Genomic DNA, 21,465 nt, shown 5'->3' with positions numbered 1-21,465 from the left:
CTTACAGAATAGTGTATGAAAATTCACTTGGACAGGAGAAGGTCGCTGGGCACCCTGCCTGCTTCTCTATGTAATAGGCTCCCTTCTATTGGTCACAATCAGTCAAGAGTCCAAACAGTGATTATGATCTTCCACATTCCTCAGAGCTGCTCTCTTCAGAAGTCACCTTGCAAATCTTGTTGACCAATTTGGAACCAAAAGAGAATGTAGTAACCTACCCCATCTAGAAAGCTGTTCTGTATATTTCCCCTAAAAACACCATTGAAAATGCAAAAAAAAGTCCCTTTTTTGTTTTTTTGTTTTGCAGAAGCTCTACAAGAAAGCATGTCTAAAACCACAGATCTATGCACACACAAACACAGACACGCGTGCTCACACACATACGTCAGGATTAAAGAATCTTATCAGATATGTAGTTGGGAAAGCATGGAGAAAAGCTGGCAAGAGAAGATATGGAGATTTGATCAGTTAAAGATGTTGGAATGTTACAGTAATGGCATGGAAGTGGTTCCTGGTACATACAAAAAGGGGCGTGGGCAGGCAGAGAATGATAAATCCAGGATACCAGAGAGAAAGAGTCAGTGGCCATGCAGGAGTAAAGATAGATGCCGGTTTGCTGGATGAAATGTTATATTGTGGAGTGGTTGTTTGAGGAGGATGGACTTGCATGGTCCAGGGGAGGAGCATGTGCTTAGCAGGACACCTCCATGGTCTGGTGTCTGTCAGAACATAAGGGGACTCAGAGGATTCTTGAGTTCCATCTGACTGACTGCTGGTGACAGACCGGCTGAAGGCACTTTCTCCAGAGCCGATACTACTTGAGGTTGAGTGGGTTCGTGATCGGACGAGCCGGGTCATGCTGGCAGATGGTACTGTAAAAAAGAACCAAGAGGACTAGAAGATGGAGCCCTGGTTAAACTCAGTTAATCCAGAAGTTTCACCAAAGGCTTTATGTTTAGCTTTCCCAATCCATTTAAGGTGACACCCAGGACAAGACAAAGCCATCTTCACTTTGCATTATTTGCTCAAGGTGAGTAGCTATATGCAAGGCTGCTTTAATCCTCTAGATCTGGAATCTCAGTTGATTCTTGTCCACAGCAGAACAAGGAAAAACCTAAGTCCAGAGTATGCCTCTTAGCTATGCCCACGCCATTCATAATGAATAATTAGGGAGGAAGCTTTGGGAACCCACACAGGTAACCAAAACCTGCAGTGCATGCAAGAATAAACCAAAAAGAAAGACAAACCACACAAGTATGAAGGTGTTTCACAAACACAGTGCAAGCCCGATACAACAAGACTACCATCCATGTCTACAGGCTACCCTTGCTACTGGGGAGGAGACATGCCTGAAGCTGGTGGCTGCCAGAGCAGGAAGGACTCTGAGGGTGGGTGTCTAACTCAGATTCCTGTTTTGCCACTGCTTTGAGCCTAAGGTCCTCCACTTGGCCAGAACAGGGCCTTACCTGGCATAACCTCTCTGCCTATCTTCCCGAAGCACCAGCCATTCCCCCTCCTGTTACTTCAAATGCTGGGGTCAAAAGATGCCATCACCTGCAGAAATTTCTAGGCACAGGTTCTGATGGTCCTATTTAGAATCAAGGCAGCCCTTTGATTCTTGTGTCTGGGAGTTAATGCAAGGTTCAGTAGGTAATGGGGGAAGAGGGGCCCTGCCTATAAAGTTTCAGTGCTCCTGTAACTCAACTTAGGATGATGAGATGAAGCGCTATTACTAGTATAATCCACTCCTTTCTTCCTTTCTGGTGGCCCAGGGCTAGACCTGCAGGCTAACACTCTTGGGGCACAATGAGCCACGTTCTATCAGGCTCTCACTGCACAGGAAAACTGCGGACATGCTGCAGGCAGCCAATGCAGCCAGGAGAGCATGGCTGGGAGGCGGGAGCAGGGCCAGCACAGAGGAAGGTACCTGACTCGGTGCTCAGGTGACTGAGCTGCACATACGGGACTGGAAGCAGGTGGACACAGGAAAAGGCAGGTTAGTGACCCGAGAGTGCCAAGTGGCAACCTCAGCTGCCTAGCAGACACTGACAGAATACTCTTAAGCCAAGGATTAAGTTTTTGTTTCCTGCTTTTTAAATATGCTTTTTAAAAAACTATTTTAGAGAGAAGAAGGGAGAGGGAGAGAAACATTGATGTGAAAGAGAAACATCAATTGGCTGCTCCAGTACCTTCCCTATTGGGGTCAGGCATGTGTCCTGACCCCGAATAGAATCGGCAACCTTCTGGTGCATGGGATGACATGCAATCAACTGAGCTACATTGGCCATAGTGCCAGGGTTGAAGTTTTATCTCAGACAGGTGAGGCTGACTGATGCTCTATAGAATCTCAGATGTTACTTCTCTCAACCAGTCAAAGGTCTTCCCCTCCACTATAAACAGCCTACCCTGCTCTGGATTAGAAATGGGCTGGAAGGCCTGGCTGGTGTGGCTCAGTGGTTGAGCATCGACCTATGAACCAGGGGTCATGGTTCGATTCCCAGTCAGGGCACATGCCTGGGTTGTGGGCTCAATCCCCAGTAGGGGGCGTGCAAGAAGTAGCCGATTAATTATTCTCTCACATCACTGATGTTTCTATCTCTCTCTCCTCCCTTCCTCTCTGAAATCAATAAAAATATATTAAAAGGGAAAAAAAAAAGAGAAAGAAATGGGCTGGAAGACCAACTGTTTTCTCGGAGAAGGATGAGAGAACTGGCTGGGAAAGGGGCTCCTGTCCCTCCCAGTGGCCCAGAAGGACAAGGTATGGGCTTGATTGGTGGTAGATCACAGACGGGGATCACATAGCCACTCTAGACAACACATACATGCTTTTCCTGCCAGGTATTGGGCTAGACCCAGGGGACCAGCTGCTGCCCAATGGCCATTATCCGCACTAATACCAAAAACAGGAGAAAACCACCCTACTAGGTAAACAGCTCTGTACCTGGGTGGAAGAGTTTTTCTTAAAACTCCAAGAAAGGAGCAAGTGTGGATAGTCTGTGACAAATAAGAAAGCTCAGGGGTCTCACAATTCAAGAGATCAGGACAGCGGCACGTGCTATGGACACATCCCTTGACTCACTCTAGAAAGTTCACCTCCTGCTGTGGAGCAGATTTAGCTGAGGGACACTACCCTTTTCTTCTCTAGTCACCCTTTTGTTTCTCTAGGCCAGCAGTCGCCAACCGGTGGTCCGCAGACCACTGGTGGTCTGTGAGGTCCAAAAGGTTGGTGACCGCTGCTCTAGGATAGGAGTCATTAACCAGCTGAGTTTAAATGCAAATCATAATTTCAGATTTACAGGTAGGCCAGCCTAAGCTTCAGTGGTTCAGTGTGGGGGCTCTGGAATCAGACTTCCAGGGTTTGAACATGGCTCTGTGGCTGAACTGTTACACTCTAGGAAATGTGCTTAGCTTCTTTGAGCCTTAATTTCTTCTATAAAATAGAACAAATAGCAGAACTTACCTCTTAAGGTTATAAATACAGAGTGCTTGGCATATAACCTCTAATTGTTTTAATAAGTGTTTTAGCTCATCACACACACACACACACACACACACACTGCAGAACCGTTTTCGTTTCTTCTTGACTTCAGGCTGGCTAGCGCAGAGAATTGTGGGCTCCCACAAGATGTCAAAATGACCCCAACACCAATAAATTTTTGCTAGATAGAAAATTGTATACTACTCACTGTATCCCATTCCCTGCAAAAAGTACTTGAAGGCCTCAGTGAGCTTCCCAGGCTAGGGTGACAAAATAAGAAGGCATTAATGTTTGTACAGGCAATGAGGCAGAGTCAAATAAGTGCTTTAAAAAAAAAAAATCTCCTTACCTGAACTACTTGGGGCAGTCCACCACAGTCTGCCATCTAAAAGAGGAAAAATATGTAAGTCAGCTGGAACTTACACTTAAGGGAAATGTTCTGAATATCCACGAGTCCTTTCAAACAGGAAAGGATTGAATTTTAGGTTCCTTAATTTAATGTTTAACTGCTTCCAAGTATACATCTCCTCAATGCACTCTTATACAAAGACTTATATTCTAGCAATGACCTGGTACATACATCTGAAAATACTGTTACTTAATCAGTAAGGTGCAGAGCCTAGCTTTCAGGCCCACAGCGGGACTTTTCTGTTAGGGGTGGTGGTGGAGTTAACCACCACCAACCATGGTTCCGCCTCCACCTGAAGAATGTTACTCTCAGAGTCCTCAGAGTGACCCTAACTTCTCAGGGTTCGTGTGTTCCAAGTTCCCTCTCAGCTCTATATTATATTTATTCCATGACTAAGGGGATTCTCAAATCAGGAGCTGGCCCCAGCCGGTTTGGCTCAGTGGATAGAGTGTTGGCCTGTGGACCAAAGGGTCCATAGGTTGCAGGCTCCTCCCCGGCCCTGGCCCTGGTCAGGGCACGTGCAAAAGGCAACCAATTGATGTGTTTCTCTCACATCGATGTTTCTCTCTGTCTTTCCCTCTCTCTTCCACTCTCTAAAAATCAATGGAAAAATATCGAGTGACGATTAAAAAAATAAATTAAAAATCAGGTGCTGGTGTGGATTCGGCCAACTCGCTTGATCAGCCACTTTCCTGCCATAGCTAGATTTGATGAGGCTGTCTCTCACTTCATTAATCTTTTTTTCTTTTTTTAATGTTTTAACTTATTTATTTATTTATAGAGAAAGAAAAAAGAGGGAGAGAGAAACACTGATCGGTTGCCTCCTGCATGCACCCCGACTGGGTATGTGCCCTGACTGGGAACTGAACTGGTGACCTTTTGATGTACAGGATGGCAACCAACCGAGCCACACATGTCAGGGCACTTCATAAATCTTTACATCTGGTTATTCTCACTTGTGCAAGGATTTCTAGAGTTCTATTTGCATGCATTGGAATTACCTGGAGGACTCGTTAAAACTCAGAATCTTGGGTTCCTGCCCTAGAGATTCTGGGTTGGGGCTCAAGAATTTGCATTTGCAACAAACTCCCAGGTGATGCAGATTCTGTCAGTCTGCAGAGAATACTGCTTCTAGGGCATGATGGCTAACCAAGAGCCCACCCCTCTCCTTCCCCTGTTATGCATTTGGTACTCATAGACAGTATCCTATTCAGGCTGACTGGCATTTAAAAAAAAGAGATGTGAACCCCATGGTTTCTATTCACCAGCACAAAAACTTTCCTTGAGGGAGGGACTATTATTTAGCACATGGGATACTATAGAAGGTAAAGAAATTTGGGGTTAATAAGAAACAGCGCCCTGAAAATTATAAGCATAAGAGCAGGGACAAACATTTAACATGATTTAAGTATAAAACAGACCTCACTGGCACAGGTTATATTTTTATGATATTTAGGAGTCAAAATCTGATTAGAACCATAAATCAGTTGCCATATGCAGAGAAAGAATATTGGGAGGAACTATTTCCAAGCTTGACATCTATCAAATAGTTGGAGAGTCAGTTCACTCATTGGGTTGTAGATGGGCACTTTTGCCCACATCTATGGCTACTGTAGAGTTCACTTTTCTGTTTCTGGAGTATGGATTCAAACCTGCCGGGAGAAACTAATTTGAAACCACGAACTTTAAAAACATTCATATTTTAGACTAGTTCGTCCATCACCTGGACCCCAGAACACTTAATTTTGTCACCTCTGAGTATTAATCTCATGCTATATTTCCAGGAACTATGGGCTGCTTCTGGTGACAGCACTTCCTTTTCAATCACACTTCGAAGAGAAAAGGAAGAAAGCAGGTGTTTCAGGCTGAGAAAGCAGCAGTAAGCAACATAAAATCAGCACTCATATCTACAGTAATCCAAATTTGAACCAAAGGGTCAGTCCCTAAACATTACACTAGAAGTGCTAGAAAAAGCAAGATTAATGCTCTTGCCTGGAGTTCAATCAAAAGGGGGAGAAACTTGATACTAACCCTAAAAATTTAGTACATGAGCTGTTCTCTATTTGCCTAAAAGAGAGGTTATTGGGAGCTTCCTCACTAATACAATAGGATTTAGCATATAAAGAATTTCTATCCATTATCTTAATTTTCACAAAATTAAATAATGCTTATGAAGTATATGATGACACGGAAGATGCTCAAGTCAAAAAAGTTGAGGAAAACAGGGCTAGCCCTAGCTGGTTTGGCTCAGTGGATAGAGCATTGGCCTGCAGACTGAAGGGTCCCGGGTTTGATTCTGGCCAAGGCCACATGCCCGGGTTGCTGCTTGATCCCCAGTAGGGGGTGTGCAGGAGGCAGCCAATCAATGATTTTCTCTCATCACTAACATTTCTCTCTCTCTCTCCCTCTCTGAAATCAATAAAAATATATTAAAAGAAATCAATGCTATAAATATCCTATAGTCTTAATGATCTAAAAATGTATAGGAAAAAGACATCAGTATTTTTACCATAGGTTGCCTTTGGGTGTAGGATTATGGATAATTTTTACTTACATTATTCTTTCTACTTTTCTCTATTTTCCAATTTTCTACAATGAAAATATATTAAGAAAATTTTTTCTTAATAAAAAAGGAATGAGAGAATCTCAGAGAGAGAGAGAGAAAGAAGCTTTCCTTCTTTCTGGGCAACTATTCTAGAAATACAGTAATCGGAACCATGTATAAAATACTCTGATATGGTTGGCAATAAGGAAAGAAGATGTATTACCTTTAGCAAAGTTGTATTTATAGGATTCAGGCGAGAATTGCATTCAACCTAAAAAAAAAAAAAAAGGAGGAAAATTTAGGAACTACTAGAAATATAAGAAATAGCTTGGCATGAGAATGATCTTCCAGATCAACAGCTGTTTGGAGGTGGCTGAATCAGCCAAAATGAATGAATGAATGAATGAATGAATGAATGAATGAATGAATAAACAAACAAATAAATAAATAAATAAATAAAATGGGAGATATATTTATATGATGCTCTTTATATCTTACATTTCTGAATAGATCTAAAAATCTGGCTAATTTCACTTCTGAATCAGTTACAAGTAGAGTCTTTAAAGAATCACATGTTGAATTTAATTCCTTCTACCACTTTACATAACATGGGGGCAAATTACTAACGTCTTTAAAAAGCAAACTGGACCTGTGGCCATGATCACCTGCTGTGGTCCTGATGGCTTCCCAGACAACTGACCCTGGCTGAGCCCTGTGCACCTCCATTTCTTACCTTTTCCTATGTTCTGGAGGTAGTGGGTTTGCCATTCCTTGCACCCAGACTCTTTTGTGCCTCAAGGTCTTTTTGACTGTTTCATCTAAAGTTGAACCCTCTATGGTTTTTCTCTCACAACAGTTACCATAATGAACAATTATAACCTTGTGTATTTACATATTTGGTATCTTGTACTTCTGTATCCACAAAGGCAGGGACCTTAAAAACATGTTTTGGGGAGATAATCTCTAGATTTAGCCATGTTTTCTGGCCAATCTGATCAACTGGATCCCTCACCTTTTACACATTTGCCAAGCACGGACATACAAAGTACTGTACACTAAGAGTCTGGAATCTAGTGTGATGAAAACATAATACAAGGCAGAATGACATCACTTTAAAATTTCACAAGTGAGCTGAGTGAGTATAGAAGAATGACTAGACTTTCTAGAGATACAGTAAGAAGTGGTGGGTGTTTGAAGGCTTCCAGAGTCAGGGGGAAAGCATAAACAAAGACCCAGGGGATGTGAAGTGGATGTACAGAGCACGTGTAGTGTTTCAGAGGCAAGAGTCTTATGAGGAGGACACAAGTGGGTTGAGACTGCAGAAGCACACTGACGATTACCACAGAAGGCAAAAAGCCATGGAAGGTTTCTTAGGTGACAGGGTATGAGCTGTTTAAAGAGAGTAACCAGCAGTGGCCTGTATGACGGATTGCAGAGGCAGAGAGACAGTTAGGTTTTGAAATTACCAAGGAAAGAACCAGTGATTCAGCTGAACTTTTGCTCTGGGCAGGTACATTCAAAACACTTATAAAATCAGGGGATGACTGAAAAGTTAGGATCACCAAATCAAAGTTTTTACTCTATACAAATAACAATACAAGCAGTGATAAACAAACATACTAGTTTACTACAGAATATGCATTAACCCTAAAGGGTAGATTTATTTATTTTTAAAATGTTTTTATTAATTTTAGAGAGAGAGGAAGGTAGAGGGAGAGAGAAACATCAATGAGTAAGAAACACCAATTGGCTGCCTCCTGCATGCTCCCCCACAGGGGATTGAGCCTGAAACCCGGGCATATGCCCTGACTAGGAACGGAACCGGTGACCTCTTGAGCATGGGATGAAACTCAACCAACTGACCCACATCAGCCAGGATGAATTTTTTTTTAAAGAACTTTATTGATTTTAGAGAGAGGAAGGGAAAGGGAGAAAGAAACATCAATATATTGCCTCCTGCACACCAGGGATCAAACCTGCAATCTGGGTATGTGCCCTGACCAGGAATTGAACCTGCCACCTTTTGGTGTACAGGACAATGCTCCAACCAACTGAGCACAATGGCCAGGGCCTAAAAGGTAGAATTAAAAAACTGCCAGACACAGTGCTTAGAATACAGCAGATAGGCAATAAATATTTTCTAGAAGAATAAACTCCCAAGTTCAGTTTAATATAATAAATCATGCTTCCCTTTGGTTCAACAATTTGTAATTTCTATAACTTTGTAAGAAGTCTCCATATCTGGTAGGCTAAGCACAATGGTTATTTTTTTACATGTTTACTCCCCAAATGCAGAGACTCCATCTTACTCTTTTTGTATTCTCTATAACATCAGGCAAATAAGAAAAGCTCAAAAAATGATGCTGAATGAATGTGAGCAAGAATAGCTAGCAACAGTGCTCACTTTGGCAGCACATATGCTAAAAACAATAGCTACCAACAGTGACTAGAACTTGTTTGAGTTTCTTCTTGCTCTTCCATGCATAGACAGGCCTCTATTCTCTACTAGCTTGTGGGATTGAAGTGCTCTGGCTGGGAGCTAGATCTGAATCTATCTAGAACAGCATCTACTTTGTGGCACAGATAGGGCTAGCAATGTTCTTCTCTATAAACATGAAAGGTGTGAGCCCCACCCACTGGGCTCTGAACAGTGGTTAGAGCGTTGGCCCACTACACCAAAGAGTAGAGGGTTTGATTCCCGGTCAAGGGGGCACATACTTGGGTTGCAGGTTCAATTCCCAACCCCAGTTGGGGCACATACAGGAGGCAAACAATCAATGTATCTATTGATGTGTCTCTCTCACATCAATGCTTCTCTCTCTCTCTCTCTCTCTCTCTCTCTCTCATTCCCTCTCTTTCCTCCCTTCTACTCTCTTTCAAAAAAAATCAATGGAAAAAATATCTTCAAGTGAGGATTAACAACAAAAAAAGGTGTGAGCCCTGGCTGGTGTGGCTCAGTTGGTTGAGCATCGTTCCCTGTAGCAGAAGGTCACTGGTTCATGCCTGGGTTGCCGGCTCAATTCCCAGTAGGGGGAGTGGAGGAGGCAGCTGATCAATGATTCTCTCCCATCATTGATGTTTCTATCTCTTCCTCTCCCTTCCTCTTTGAAATAAAAATGTATTTTTAAATCCTCACCTGAGGATATATTTATTGATTTTAGAAAGAGGAAGGGGGGAGGGAGAGAGAACATCAATCATCAATGTGAGAGAGAAACATCAATTGGTTGTCTCTTGTACTCGCCCCAACCAGGGATTAAATCCAAAGCCTAGGTATGTGTCCTAAACCACGAATCAAACCCATGCCCTTCCAGTGTACGGGACAATGATCCAATCAAGCCACACCAGCCAGGGCGAAAAAATGTTTTTGATAGATGTTTTCACAGAACCTATCTCTACCTTTTCGGCCAGAAAAGACTGACCTTTATAAAAATCCTTCTTGGTGAACTGGGATTATCACTATAATTTTACTAGAGGCCCAGTACACAAATTCGTGCATGGGTGGGATCCGGTCGGCCTGCCCCAATTGGGGTGTTTGTGTGTGTGTGTGTGGTGGGTCTGGGGCCCATGGGGGCCAGCAGCGCCTCCACTGCCACCTGCTGCCAGCTCTGTGTCACCAATCCCCACCATGTTCCACACCACCCCCTGGTGGTCAGTGCACAACATAACAAGCGGTCGAACTCCCAGTGGAACAATTTGTATATTAGCCTTTTATTATATAGGATTACCTTTTGGGGGGAAATTTTTTTTTGGACGTGAGGGTCAGCTGCCTATGTGCTCAAGCCATGTCATGTATTCTATACGAGAGAGAGACTGTTTTACAGGGCAATACAGGGTGATGTGAATATAATGTATCATCAACTGTATCTCACCCTGTAAACACTCCCTCTCCCAGCCCCACCTTTTTGCCTATGTCTACACTCCTGATTAGTTATTAGGCTCCCTTTCCAAAAAGCCTTACTCCCTAACATTTTGCTCTAAAAAGGGCAAAAGTGAAGGCTGCCAGAGATAACCAGGTAACTTCACACACAGGTACTTTAAGTTATATATATGCTGTGGGAAACACAAGCAAATGCTAATAGACATGAAAAACTGTCACTTCATTTGTAACCAAAGTAGTACAAATTAATTAACCTATCAATTAATTAACAGAATTTAAAAATCTAGTGCTGGACAGGCATTCTCAAACATTGCTGGTGGCAACATACTGATGAGTCCTTTTTAGAAAGGAATCTGGCAAAATATATCAAAAATCTTACAAAGGTTTATGAAACACTTCTGGATATCCACCCCAGGAAAATAACTAAAGATTCAGGCAGATTTTATAAAGATGTTCAACAGAACATATTAATGGGACAAAATTAGAAATAATCAACAGGAGAATGAGGTTAAATAGACAAAGGTACACTTATAAGACTGAATTAGGCCTAGCCGGTTTGGCTCACTGGATAGAGTGTTGGCCTGGGGACTGAGGGGTCCCAGGTTCGATTCCGGTCAGGGGCATGTACCTTGGTTGCGGGCACATCCCCAGTAGGGGGTGTGCGGGAGGCAGCTGGTCGATGCTTCTCTCTCATCGATGTTTCTAACTCTCTATCCCTCTCCCTTCCTCTCTGTAAAAAATCAATAAAATACATATTAAATAAAAAAAAGACTGAATTACACAGATATACTGACTTTATACTATGAGAAAATGCCATCAACAGTATTAAGTAATCAAGTCCTAAAACCTTGTAAAAAACTTATAGTATAAAAGTTTGTCGCCCTGGCCGGTTTGGCTCAGTGGATAGAGCGTCGGCCTGCGGACTGAAGGGTCCCAGGTTCAATTCTGGTCAAGGGCATGTACCTTGGTTGCGGGCACATACCCAGTAGGGAGTTTGCAGGAGGCAGCTGATCGATGTTTCTCTCTCATCGATGTTTCTAACTCTCTATCCCTTTCCCTTTCTCTCTGTAAAAAATCAATAAAATATATTTAAAAAAATAAAATAAGTTTGTCTTTAGGTAACTGGATCATGATTTTTCCTCAAGTTCTTCTATTTTCCATTTTTTTTCATATTTTCTACAATGAGCATATATTATTTTTAACAATGTGCTATGTGCTATGTGCTTAAGAAGGAGGTAGAGAAAAGCATACAGGCTCCGGCAGCCTTCCAGCCTGCTGATTCAGTTCCAGATTTATGGTGGCTGTAGAACAATCTGACAATAAGCAAATAGCGTTTAGTTGAACCACTTGACACAAAGTGAACTGATCCCTTCTGATGAAACCTAGTGATGAAGGAGGAATTCATTTATAACAAAGAGCAAGAACTTATATTCGTAATCAGAAATAACAAAAACTAGTATTTACAAACTGTTTCTAGCACACCAGCAGTGTGCTATACACATTTTATTACATTTTAATCTCATTCATCTTCACATCAGGACATACTTACCACAGCCTCAACTGCGGGTGAACTGTCCCCTACCACCAATAAAGTGGAACACCTGCAGAAAGCCAAAATAAGAGGCAACACTCAGCAAGCAGAACATAAGCTCCACTGAACCCTGAATTCATCTATGAAAGGCAAAGATATCCAGCAATTTAGAGGGGAAACTGAGGGACTTACTTTAAAGTCTTTGATTTGTTATCATTTTGGCCCAGCATGGGTCTTTCAATCTCCAGGTCTCTGCGTCTAGAGAAACAAAGGAAGCAATGCTCTTTTTCAGGTAAAATCATGACAACTCAGGTTATTTCCTGGTCATGAAAACCAAAATATTTCAGGGAATGTAAAAACTATCTTTCCCTCACACCCGATGAGGGAAGGGGCCCTTATGCAGTTTGTTCACAAGTAGCCACCCTGAACAGTACAGAGCAGGAACAGGCTCCTAGCTCAACCCTGAAGGACTACGTGGGATGCTAAAGGAGGCAACCGTAAAACTCAACAGGAATGCTACTGAAATCCTCAAGTCCTAAGGGTATTTAATTTTCCAACCTGTTTATAAAGGAATAAATTCCTTTTAAGAGAAGGGGTATTTTTTGGGGGGGAGGATGTTTTCCTTGTAACTAACATAGTTATTGACTAAAAAGAATGAGGTTCTGTTCATGTGTTACTTCTACAAGATGTTGGCAAAGAGAAACTGAATCAAGGCCCAAGATTTCTATCATTTGTCCCCCCCACATGCACTTTTCTGTGCTACCTCAAATTGTGTGTTTTTATATGTGTACATAACTTTAGGTACTTTTAATCTCAAAACACCTAAAAACAACTGGTATTTGAACTTGCAAAAAACAGCCTTCAGTTCATTCATTCTTCTTGATAGATGTTTTCCTGTCTAAAAGCCCTTCGTCTTCTATTGTGGTAGGTAAAACAGCACAAAAACAATCCCATCACATATTAGAAGCAGCAGTTCATCTCCCCTGCCCCGCTCCCCTAAAAGTCCATTATGTTTTTAGACCTGGTCTGCATTTAAGTAAATAGGAAACAACTGTACCCGTTATAAGAACACAGGAAGAGCTGTAGGTTTTCTTGGTTGATATCTTGGGCAATATGGAGTCTGTAGGTTTGAATCAGGTCCAGGTTGGCCTGCAACTCTTCCTAGAACAATTGAAAGACGCAAGTAAACTTCTGAGTTACAGTATAAGCCTCCTGTGTTTGGTTTGCAATATCAATGTCCGAAACCAAATCTCCCTGCCCATATTTGTATCAGACTGGTTCAGTGCCACATTCTGTGTTGGATGAGGGCACCAAAGGATCTGTGATGGAAAAGGATGGTAGCCAACTCTAGGTCAAGTGCAAAAACTTGGGAATATGCTGAATAACACTACCTTCAGCTCAGTGGAAAACTGCCCTAGATTTGGATTCAAGTACTATCTGTGGAACTCAGGTCACCTAACCATTCTGAACCCATTTCCTTATTTGTGTTTTTTTCATGATCTACCATTTCTCATAAAAACAGAGAAAGTATCTGTAAAATGAAGATAATAACCAGCTACAGGGTTGTTTTAAGGATTATGTAAGAAAAGTTATATGAACTGTAAACTTAAAATAAATGGAAAGTAACATTTCTCTTAATAGCCATAAATCTCTTAATTAGCATAATTAATTTACCTGTGTCTTAAATGATATAACTAGTATATTACTATTTATATACTATCCTATCTAATAAAAAGGGAATATGCTTACTGACCTCACGCCATCACAAAGATGGTGGTGGCCACAGCCAATAAGGAGGGAATATGCTAATTGACTGCCCCACCCTCAAAGATGGCAGCGCCCACAGCCAATAAGGAGCAAATATGCTAATTGATTGCCCCACCCTCAAAGATGGTGGCGCCCACAGCCACTAAGAAGGGAATATACTAATTGACTACCATGCCCTCAAAGATGGCGACGCCCACAGCCACAAGATGGCCAGCAGGGGAGGGCAGTTAGGAGCAAGTGGGCCTGCAGGGGAGGGAGGGCAGTTGGGGGTGACCAGGCCTGCAGGGGAGGGCAATTGGGGGTGACCAGGCCTGTAGGGGAGGGCAGTTGGGGGCAATTGGGCCAGCAGGGGAGCAGTTAGGCATCGATCAGGCTGGCAGGGGAGTTGTTAGGGGGTGATCAGGCTGGTAGGCTGAAGCAGTTCGGGGCAATCAGTCAGGCAGGCAGGCAGGCAGGCGAGCAGTTGGGAGCCAGCAGTCTCAGATTGTGAGGGGGATGTCCGGCAGTAGGACATCCCTCGAGGGGTCCCAGATTGGAGAGGGTGCAGACTGGGCTGAGGGACGCCCCCCCCCAAGTGCACAAATTTCATGTAACAGGCCTCTAGTCATTTAATAATATACATTATAGAAATATATATTATATTCCATTTGATATCTTACTAAGTCAATTTATAATTTAATCTTATTACCAACACTATTAAAGGTATAAAATTCAAAAGAAACAAAATGGCATACACAATAAGAAGTGAGTCTCCCTCCCTACCACCCACTGCCCAATGGTCCTTCTCTTGCTGGCCTTCTCAGAGACCATCAGAACAAGTTGCCAGATTCTTGGGTACATAAGCATATATGTACATATGTACATATGTGTAGGCGCGCGCGCACACACACACACACACACACACACCAGTAAGCAGTTTTAAGCAGAGGGAAAATGTTAGCATTGGAGGGGAAAAAATGCATCAGGGATAGCAAGAGAGTCACTTATTCCAGGGCAGTGTGTAAAGGTCACCAGCAATCCTTGGGAGAGAAATAGAGATAAAGACAACATTTGTTTGCCTTCTCACTGTCATATGGATGATGTGAGCCAAGAATACAGTTGGAAACTGACCAAATGGATCACAGTCTACCTGAAGCTGTAGTGCACTGGAATCACTGCAAGGAAACTTAGTAAACACTAAAGGTATTATAGTAAGAAAAATAAACAATAAATGAAGCACACAATAATTAGAGATGTAGTTATCTAGCCAGCTCCCCCTTGAAGGTCTGGCGAGGAACTTGAGTAGCAAAGTTGGAGATAAAAAAGGGAAGAAATGATACTGATATAAAAGAAGTAAAACTGACTTAAGTGCTAACAGCACTTCTTAGGCAAAGCTGTTATGTATAAATTGCCCCCCACCGACCCACCTTTTAAAAAAACACAAATTGTTAGACTTACTATTTTACACACTGCTTTTCCACTTAAAGTATGGCAGGGGTCATTCCTTATTAGGACATTTGGAGCTGTCTCATTTATTAATACTACCTGTTTCCCCACAACCCTGGCTAGTACAAATGATCACTCTTTAATCCTTGCTAATGTGATAGATTAAAAAAGGGGGTATCACTGTGTTTTTTTTCTATTACTGAAGATGAGATTATTCATGTTTAAAAACCTTATTTGTTTCCATTTCAAAGCAATAAAAGCAATACAAACATTCGCTTATTTGAATTTTAAATGAACCAATCAGCCTTGTGACAACCCATTGTCTATGACAGGGTTCCTCAAACTACAGCCCGCGGGTCACATGCAAATACAAATACTGTATTTGTTCCCGTTTTTTTTACTTCAAAATAACATATGTGCAGTGTGCATAGGAATTTGTTCATAGTTTTTTTTTAAACTATAGTCCGACCCTCTCACGGTCTGAGGGACAGTGAACTGGCCCCCTGTTTAGAAAGTTTGAGGACCCCTGGTCTATGACCTTACACGTTTTTAATTAAACACACATTATGTATCTGACCAGCCGGGTGGCCCAGTGGTTGAGCCTCAACATATGAACCAGGAGGTCATGGTTCGATTCCTGATCAGGGCACACCCCCAAATTGTGGGCTCGATCCCCAGTTGTGGGGCATGCAGGAGGCAGCCGATCAATGATTCTCTTTCATCATTGATGTTTCTATCTCTCTTCCTCTCCCTTCCTCACTGAAATCAATAAAAATATTAAAATAAAATACAGATTAGCCCTAACCGGTTTGGCTCAGTTCAGTGGATAGAGCGTCGGCCTGCGGACTGAAAGGTCCCAGGTTCCATTCTGGTCAAGGGCATGTACCTTGGTTGCGGGCACATCCCCAGTAGGAGTTGTGCAGGAGGCAGCTGATCGATGTTTCTCTCTCATCGATGTTTCTGGCTCTCTATCCCTCTCCCTTCCTCTCTGTAAAAAGTCAATAAAATATATTTATATAAAAAAAATACAGTTTAAACACACATTATGTATATATTGTGAGGATGTTCCTGCTTTACAAAAATTATTAAAATTCTGGTCATGGCTTTCCCTATTTAAAATAGTGTTTCTAACATATTCAAATGAAAGACTCAAAGCCTCATTCTTCCATGCCAGGCACTGTTAGAAAACCTTAGAACTGCTTTCCCTAATCAACCTCTCACAGGTATCCTAGAAGTCTGCCCCCAGGTTACTTAATACCCCCGGAATATGTCTTATAATTTCTTTCTCATTGCTTTTGAGCAAACGATTCCCCATTCCTGGAATGATCTCCTTCCTCCCCAAATCTAAAATGTTGAATTTTATCCACCCTTCAAGACCCAGCTGGGATACTTTCTCTACCTTGAAGCCCTCCCTGATCCCAAAATCAGAAGTACACCTCTCCTGCCTTTGGATTACTCTAAGGTGCCTCACACTACCTCTTGTAAGGGACCCTGGGATGGTAGAAAGAGAAAAACTTCAGACTCAGGCACACCTGGCTTCAAGTCTCCTCCTAATATGTTACTAGCTGCTAACCTTGTGTAAACCAATTCATTCTTCACCTGTAAAGTGGGAATAATACCCATTATGAGATTATTAGACTGAATTTATTAATGTAGATGAAACATCTGAAATTTGAAGGTGCTCAATGAAATGTAGATCTTACTACTTATCCCTTTTTACCTGTGCTATAATATATATAGCACAGGGTAAGCTCCTAGAGAACAAGGGCCATATCTTATACACCTTTGTCTATCCCAGTGTACTAAGAATGAAATTTTGTGAAGTCTGTGAACTGGTTTTTAAGGTCTACAGTCAAAACCAAACATGCTATGTCTTCAGAAAAGTAACTACACTACCCACCATTACGTAGTGCAAAGATCATGATATTTGAGAATTCTAATTGAAGATGTTGGATTAAAATACAGCTTTACTCCTTCAATAAAAATTAAAAAAATTATTTTTCAGTCATAAACTCATAAGAACAAAGATAAGAAAATGAAAACAGCAATAACATTTTGAAAGTGGAAAAGCAGAAGGAAAACTAATCACTCATTAAGCAGACTCGATTAAGACTGCAAAGTGGCACAAAACCATAAAAATCCTAGAAGAAAATACAGGCAGTAAAATCGTAGACATCTCACATAAGCAGAATTTTCACTGATACATCTCCTAGGCAAGAGAAACATAGAAAAAAAAATGGGACTACATCAAACTAAAAAGCTTCTGCACAGCAAAAGAAACCATCATTAAAATGAAAAGGGAGGGAGAACCAAGATGGCGGTGTAGGTAAACACCTGTACTTACTGCTTCCCACAACCACATCAAAATTACAACTAAAATACAGAACAACCGTCACTCAGAACTGCCGGAAATCTGTCTGAATGGAAGTCCTACAACTAGAGAAGAAAAGAAGAAAGTGCATTGCCCTAGCTGGTTTGGCTCAGTGGATAGAGCATCTGCCTGTGGACTGAAGGGTCCCGGGTTCGATTCTGGTCAAGGGCACATGCCTGGGTTGCGGGCTCGATCTCCAGTAGGGGGTGTGCAGGAGGTAGCCAATCAATGATTCTCTCTCATCACTGATGTTTCTATCTCTCTTGCCTTCTCCTTTCCTCTCTGAAATCAATAAAAATATAAATATTAAAAAAAAAAAAGGAGAGGTGGAGGTATGGAACAGGCTGGTTTGACACCACATGTGGCATTTCTTTAATCAGGAGGGTTATCTCCAAGGCCTCCCATGAAAAGCAGGGGGTCCCAGCCCCACACCAGACCCCAAGCCCAGGATTCCAGAGCTGGCAAGAGAAGTCCCCATAAACTTTGGGCTGTAAATTATGGTTTAGTGACATGGAGGTTGTTGAGTGACATGGAGGCTGCTGGATTCCCAGGTGTTCCTCTTAAAGGGTTGGCACACAAACTTACACTGTCCAGCTTCCTCTGAGTTCCAGTGCTGGGTGGTGGCTTTGGGGGAATCGAGGGACATATGGGGAGGAACTGGACTGTCTGGCATCTGGGCAGGAACTCAGGGAGGTAGCTTTCTCCCAGAAAGGGGTGCTCACAGGGTCACTGTTCCTGTGCTGGGACTTCCCTGCCACAGAGCTGCCATCAGAGTAGCCCACACTGTTCTCTGCTCTGGTGATTCCCTGACACCCGGCCACATTCAATTTGCAGCCCCACCCAAGCTGTTTGCAGCTGCTTTTCCATATGAATGGCTGTCCTGGCTCAGACTTCAGACTTTGGTAAAAATCTCTTAAACAAGCAGCAACTGGAGTCAGCATGCCCCAAACCTATCAATAAAAGACCGAAGACCCGGCGGTAGCACCAGCCTGCCTTGCTTCACAGCTGGGCCTCACCTGGGCACTTCCTACCCCAATACAAATAGCAGCAACCTGCAGATCTTTCTGTAGCTCCTGCCAGGTGGCCCTAGGCAGTGGCTGACTTTGCCCCTCTCAGGAGGCCTGAACCAGTGCACTTGGTGGACAGCTTCAGGCCATAGCAGATTACAATTCTATACATCTACAAGTGACACACGCATGGGGAAGACTTAGTGAGCACCAAAGCCCCACTGAAGCAAGTCCTGCTCCATTGGAATGTTTCCTGCATAGCATCTCTTCCATTGTAGATGCAGCTGGTCCTCACAGCCAATTGGCCTGGAGGCCAATTCCTCCCAGTGATGCCAATAGCAACCAAGGCTCAACTATAACAAAACTATGCACACAGCCCATACAGGGGCGTACCTATAGTGCCCAGCTCAGGTGACTGTGGAGGCTGAGCAACTGGGTCGTACAGGACACCTATTTCACAAGACTACCCTACCAATTTCGGGAGAATTAACAGCTCTACCTAATACACATAAATAAACACAGGGAAGCAGTCAAAATGCGGAGACAAATATGTTACAAATGAAATGGAAGTAAGCAAGCTACTGGATACAGAATTCAAAACAATTCTTTTATAAGGTTACTCAAGGATCTTAATGAGAGCTTCAAGGGATTTAGTGAGACTTTCAAGGAACTAAGTGAGAATGTCAAAGACATATAAAAAAGAACAGTCAGAAATTAAGCATACATCAATTGAAATAAAGAATAATTTACATGTCTTAGCTGGTTTGGCTCAGTGGATAGAGCACTGGCCTGCAGACTGAAGGGTCCCAAGTTTGATTCCAGTCAAGAGCACATGCCCAGGTTGTGGGCTCGACCCCCAGTAGGGGGTGTGCAGGAGGTAGCCAATCAATGATTCTCTCTCATCATTGATGTTTCTATCTCTCTCTCCCTCTCTGAAATCAATAAAAATATACTTGGAAAAAAGAAAAAAAGAATAATTTACAGGGATTCAATAGTAAAGTAGAAGATTCCAAGAATCAAATCAATGATCTGGAATATGCAAAAGCAAAACACCCAATCAGAAGGGGAAAAAAAAAGAATCCAAAAATATAAAGACAGTGTAAGGAGTCTATGGGACAACATCAAGTGTACCAACACTCACATTATGGGGGTACCAGAAGGAGAAGAGAGCAAGATATTGAGAATCTATTTGAAGAAAAAAATGACAGAAAACTTCCCCTATTTAGTGAAAGAAATAGACGTACATGTCCAGGAAGCACAGAGAGCCCCAAACAAGAATAACCCAAAGAGGCCCAGACCAAAACACATTATAATTAAAACTAGAGGCCTGGTACATGAAATTCATGCACTCGGGGTAAGGGGGATCCCCTCAGCCCAGCCTGTGCCCTCTCGCAGTTTGGGAGCCCTCGGGGGATGTCCAGCTGATGGCTTAGGCCTGTGGGGAACAGGCCTAAACCGTCAGTTGGACATCCTTAGTGCTGCTGTGGAGGCAGGAGAGGCTCCCGCCACTGCCGCTGCGCTTGCCAGCTGTGAGTCCAGCTTCTGGCTGAGCAGTGCTCCCATGTGGGAAGGCACTGACCACTAGGGGGCAGCTCCTGCATTGAGCGTCTGCCCCCTGGTGGTCAGTGCACATCATAACGACCAGTCATTCTGCAGTCGATCTGCATATTAGCATTTTATTATATAGGAGGCCAAAAATTAAGACAAAAAGAGAATCTTAAAAGCCCAGGTTGTGGGCTCAATCCCCAGTATGGGGTGGACATCAATGATTCTCTCTCATCATTGATGTTTCTATCTCTCTCTCCCTTCCTCTCTGAAATCAATAAAAATATATATATTTTTTAAAATGGACAAAGGACTGGAATAGACACTTCTCAAAAGAGGACATACAGATGGCCAAGAGACATATGAAAAAAGGCTCAATGTCACTAATCATCAACAAAATGCAAATTAAAACTAAAATGAGGTATCACCTCACACCTGCCAGAATGGCTACCATCAATAAATCAACAAACAAGTGCTGGTGAGGATGTGGAGAAAGGGGAACCCTAGTACACTGCTGGTGGGACTGTAGACTGGTACAGCCACTGTGCAACACAGTATGGAGCTTCCTCAAAAAATTAAAAATGGAACTGCATTTTGACCCAGCAATCCCACTTCTGGGAATATATCCTAAGAATCCCAAAACACCAATTCAAAAGAATATACTGGTATGCACCCCTGTGTGGGGTGCGGCTACAGTGTTTTGGACAGGTTCAAGCCTTGGACTAATGAGAGGACACAGTCCTCTCGTGGCCACATGCAAGTCCCAGCTTAGAGGGCAGAGCCTTCCCGGCACAATTATAGCCAACAGCTATAGTTGTAAGCTTGAACCTATGGTCCGAACATGTGGCCCCACGTGCCTGAGAGCAGGTGCATATAGTTGAGTAGGATTGAAACCCACGAGAATGCTGTAAACATCTTGTTCACGTCCCTCCTTTGCCTCGTGGCATCTACTATAAAATAAAGACAGGGCTTGTGGGCGTTGGCGCTATCCATCAGAGGAGCAGCGTCCCACCGAGACCCAGCTTTCATTCTCTTGTCTGTCTTTTCTAAGCCTTTCATCGCCCCCACTCAGGGTCATTGAACCAGGCTGAGCTGGCATGGCACATAAGGCGCCCTGGGGCTGAGTATGCCATGGCCGTGCTGGCTCGTCTCACCCCTGTGTTCATAGCAGCATTATTTACAATAGCTAAGATTTGGAAACAGCTCAAGAGCCCATCAGCAGATGAGTGGATTAAAAAGCTGTGAAACATTTACACAATGGAATATGACATGGCTATAAAAAAGGAGCTGCCCTAACCGGTTTGATTCAGTGGATCGAGCGTCAGCCTGCAGACTGAAGGGTCCCAGGTTTGATTCTGGTCAAGGGCATGTACCTTGGTTTCAGGCACATCCCCAGTAGGGAGTATGCAGGAGGAGCTGATTGATGTTTTTCTCTCATCAATGTTTCTAACTCTCTACCTCTCTCCCTCTCCCTTCCTCTCTGTAAAAAATCTATAATATATATATATAT

The 21,465-nt window shown here is 42.8% G+C and overlaps 1 protein-coding gene across 1 annotated transcript in view; it reads right to left on the bottom strand.

Annotated features, from left to right (window-relative positions):
• Positions 1-633: 633 nt before the first annotated feature.
• The window catches only part of NDRG3 (NDRG family member 3), a 73,566-nt gene continuing 52,734 nt past the window's right edge, over positions 634-21,465 (bottom strand). The window contains 8 exon segments of the mRNA XM_005868470.2: positions 634-726; positions 729-872; positions 3,687-3,738; positions 3,828-3,863; positions 6,656-6,703; positions 11,859-11,910; positions 12,033-12,098; positions 12,898-13,001. Of these exon segments, the coding sequence (XP_005868532.1) occupies positions 692-726; positions 729-872; positions 3,687-3,738; positions 3,828-3,863; positions 6,656-6,703; positions 11,859-11,910; positions 12,033-12,098; positions 12,898-13,001 (537 nt within the window). The 3' untranslated portion in view covers positions 634-691.

Source organism: Myotis brandtii, unplaced genomic scaffold, assembly GCF_000412655.1.
Source record: "Myotis brandtii unplaced genomic scaffold, ASM41265v1 scaffold27, whole genome shotgun sequence".
NCBI lineage: Eukaryota > Metazoa > Chordata > Mammalia > Chiroptera > Vespertilionidae > Myotis > Myotis brandtii.
Note: the sequence above shows the minus strand (reverse complement) of the source record. Positions and strands in the feature narration are given on the sequence as shown.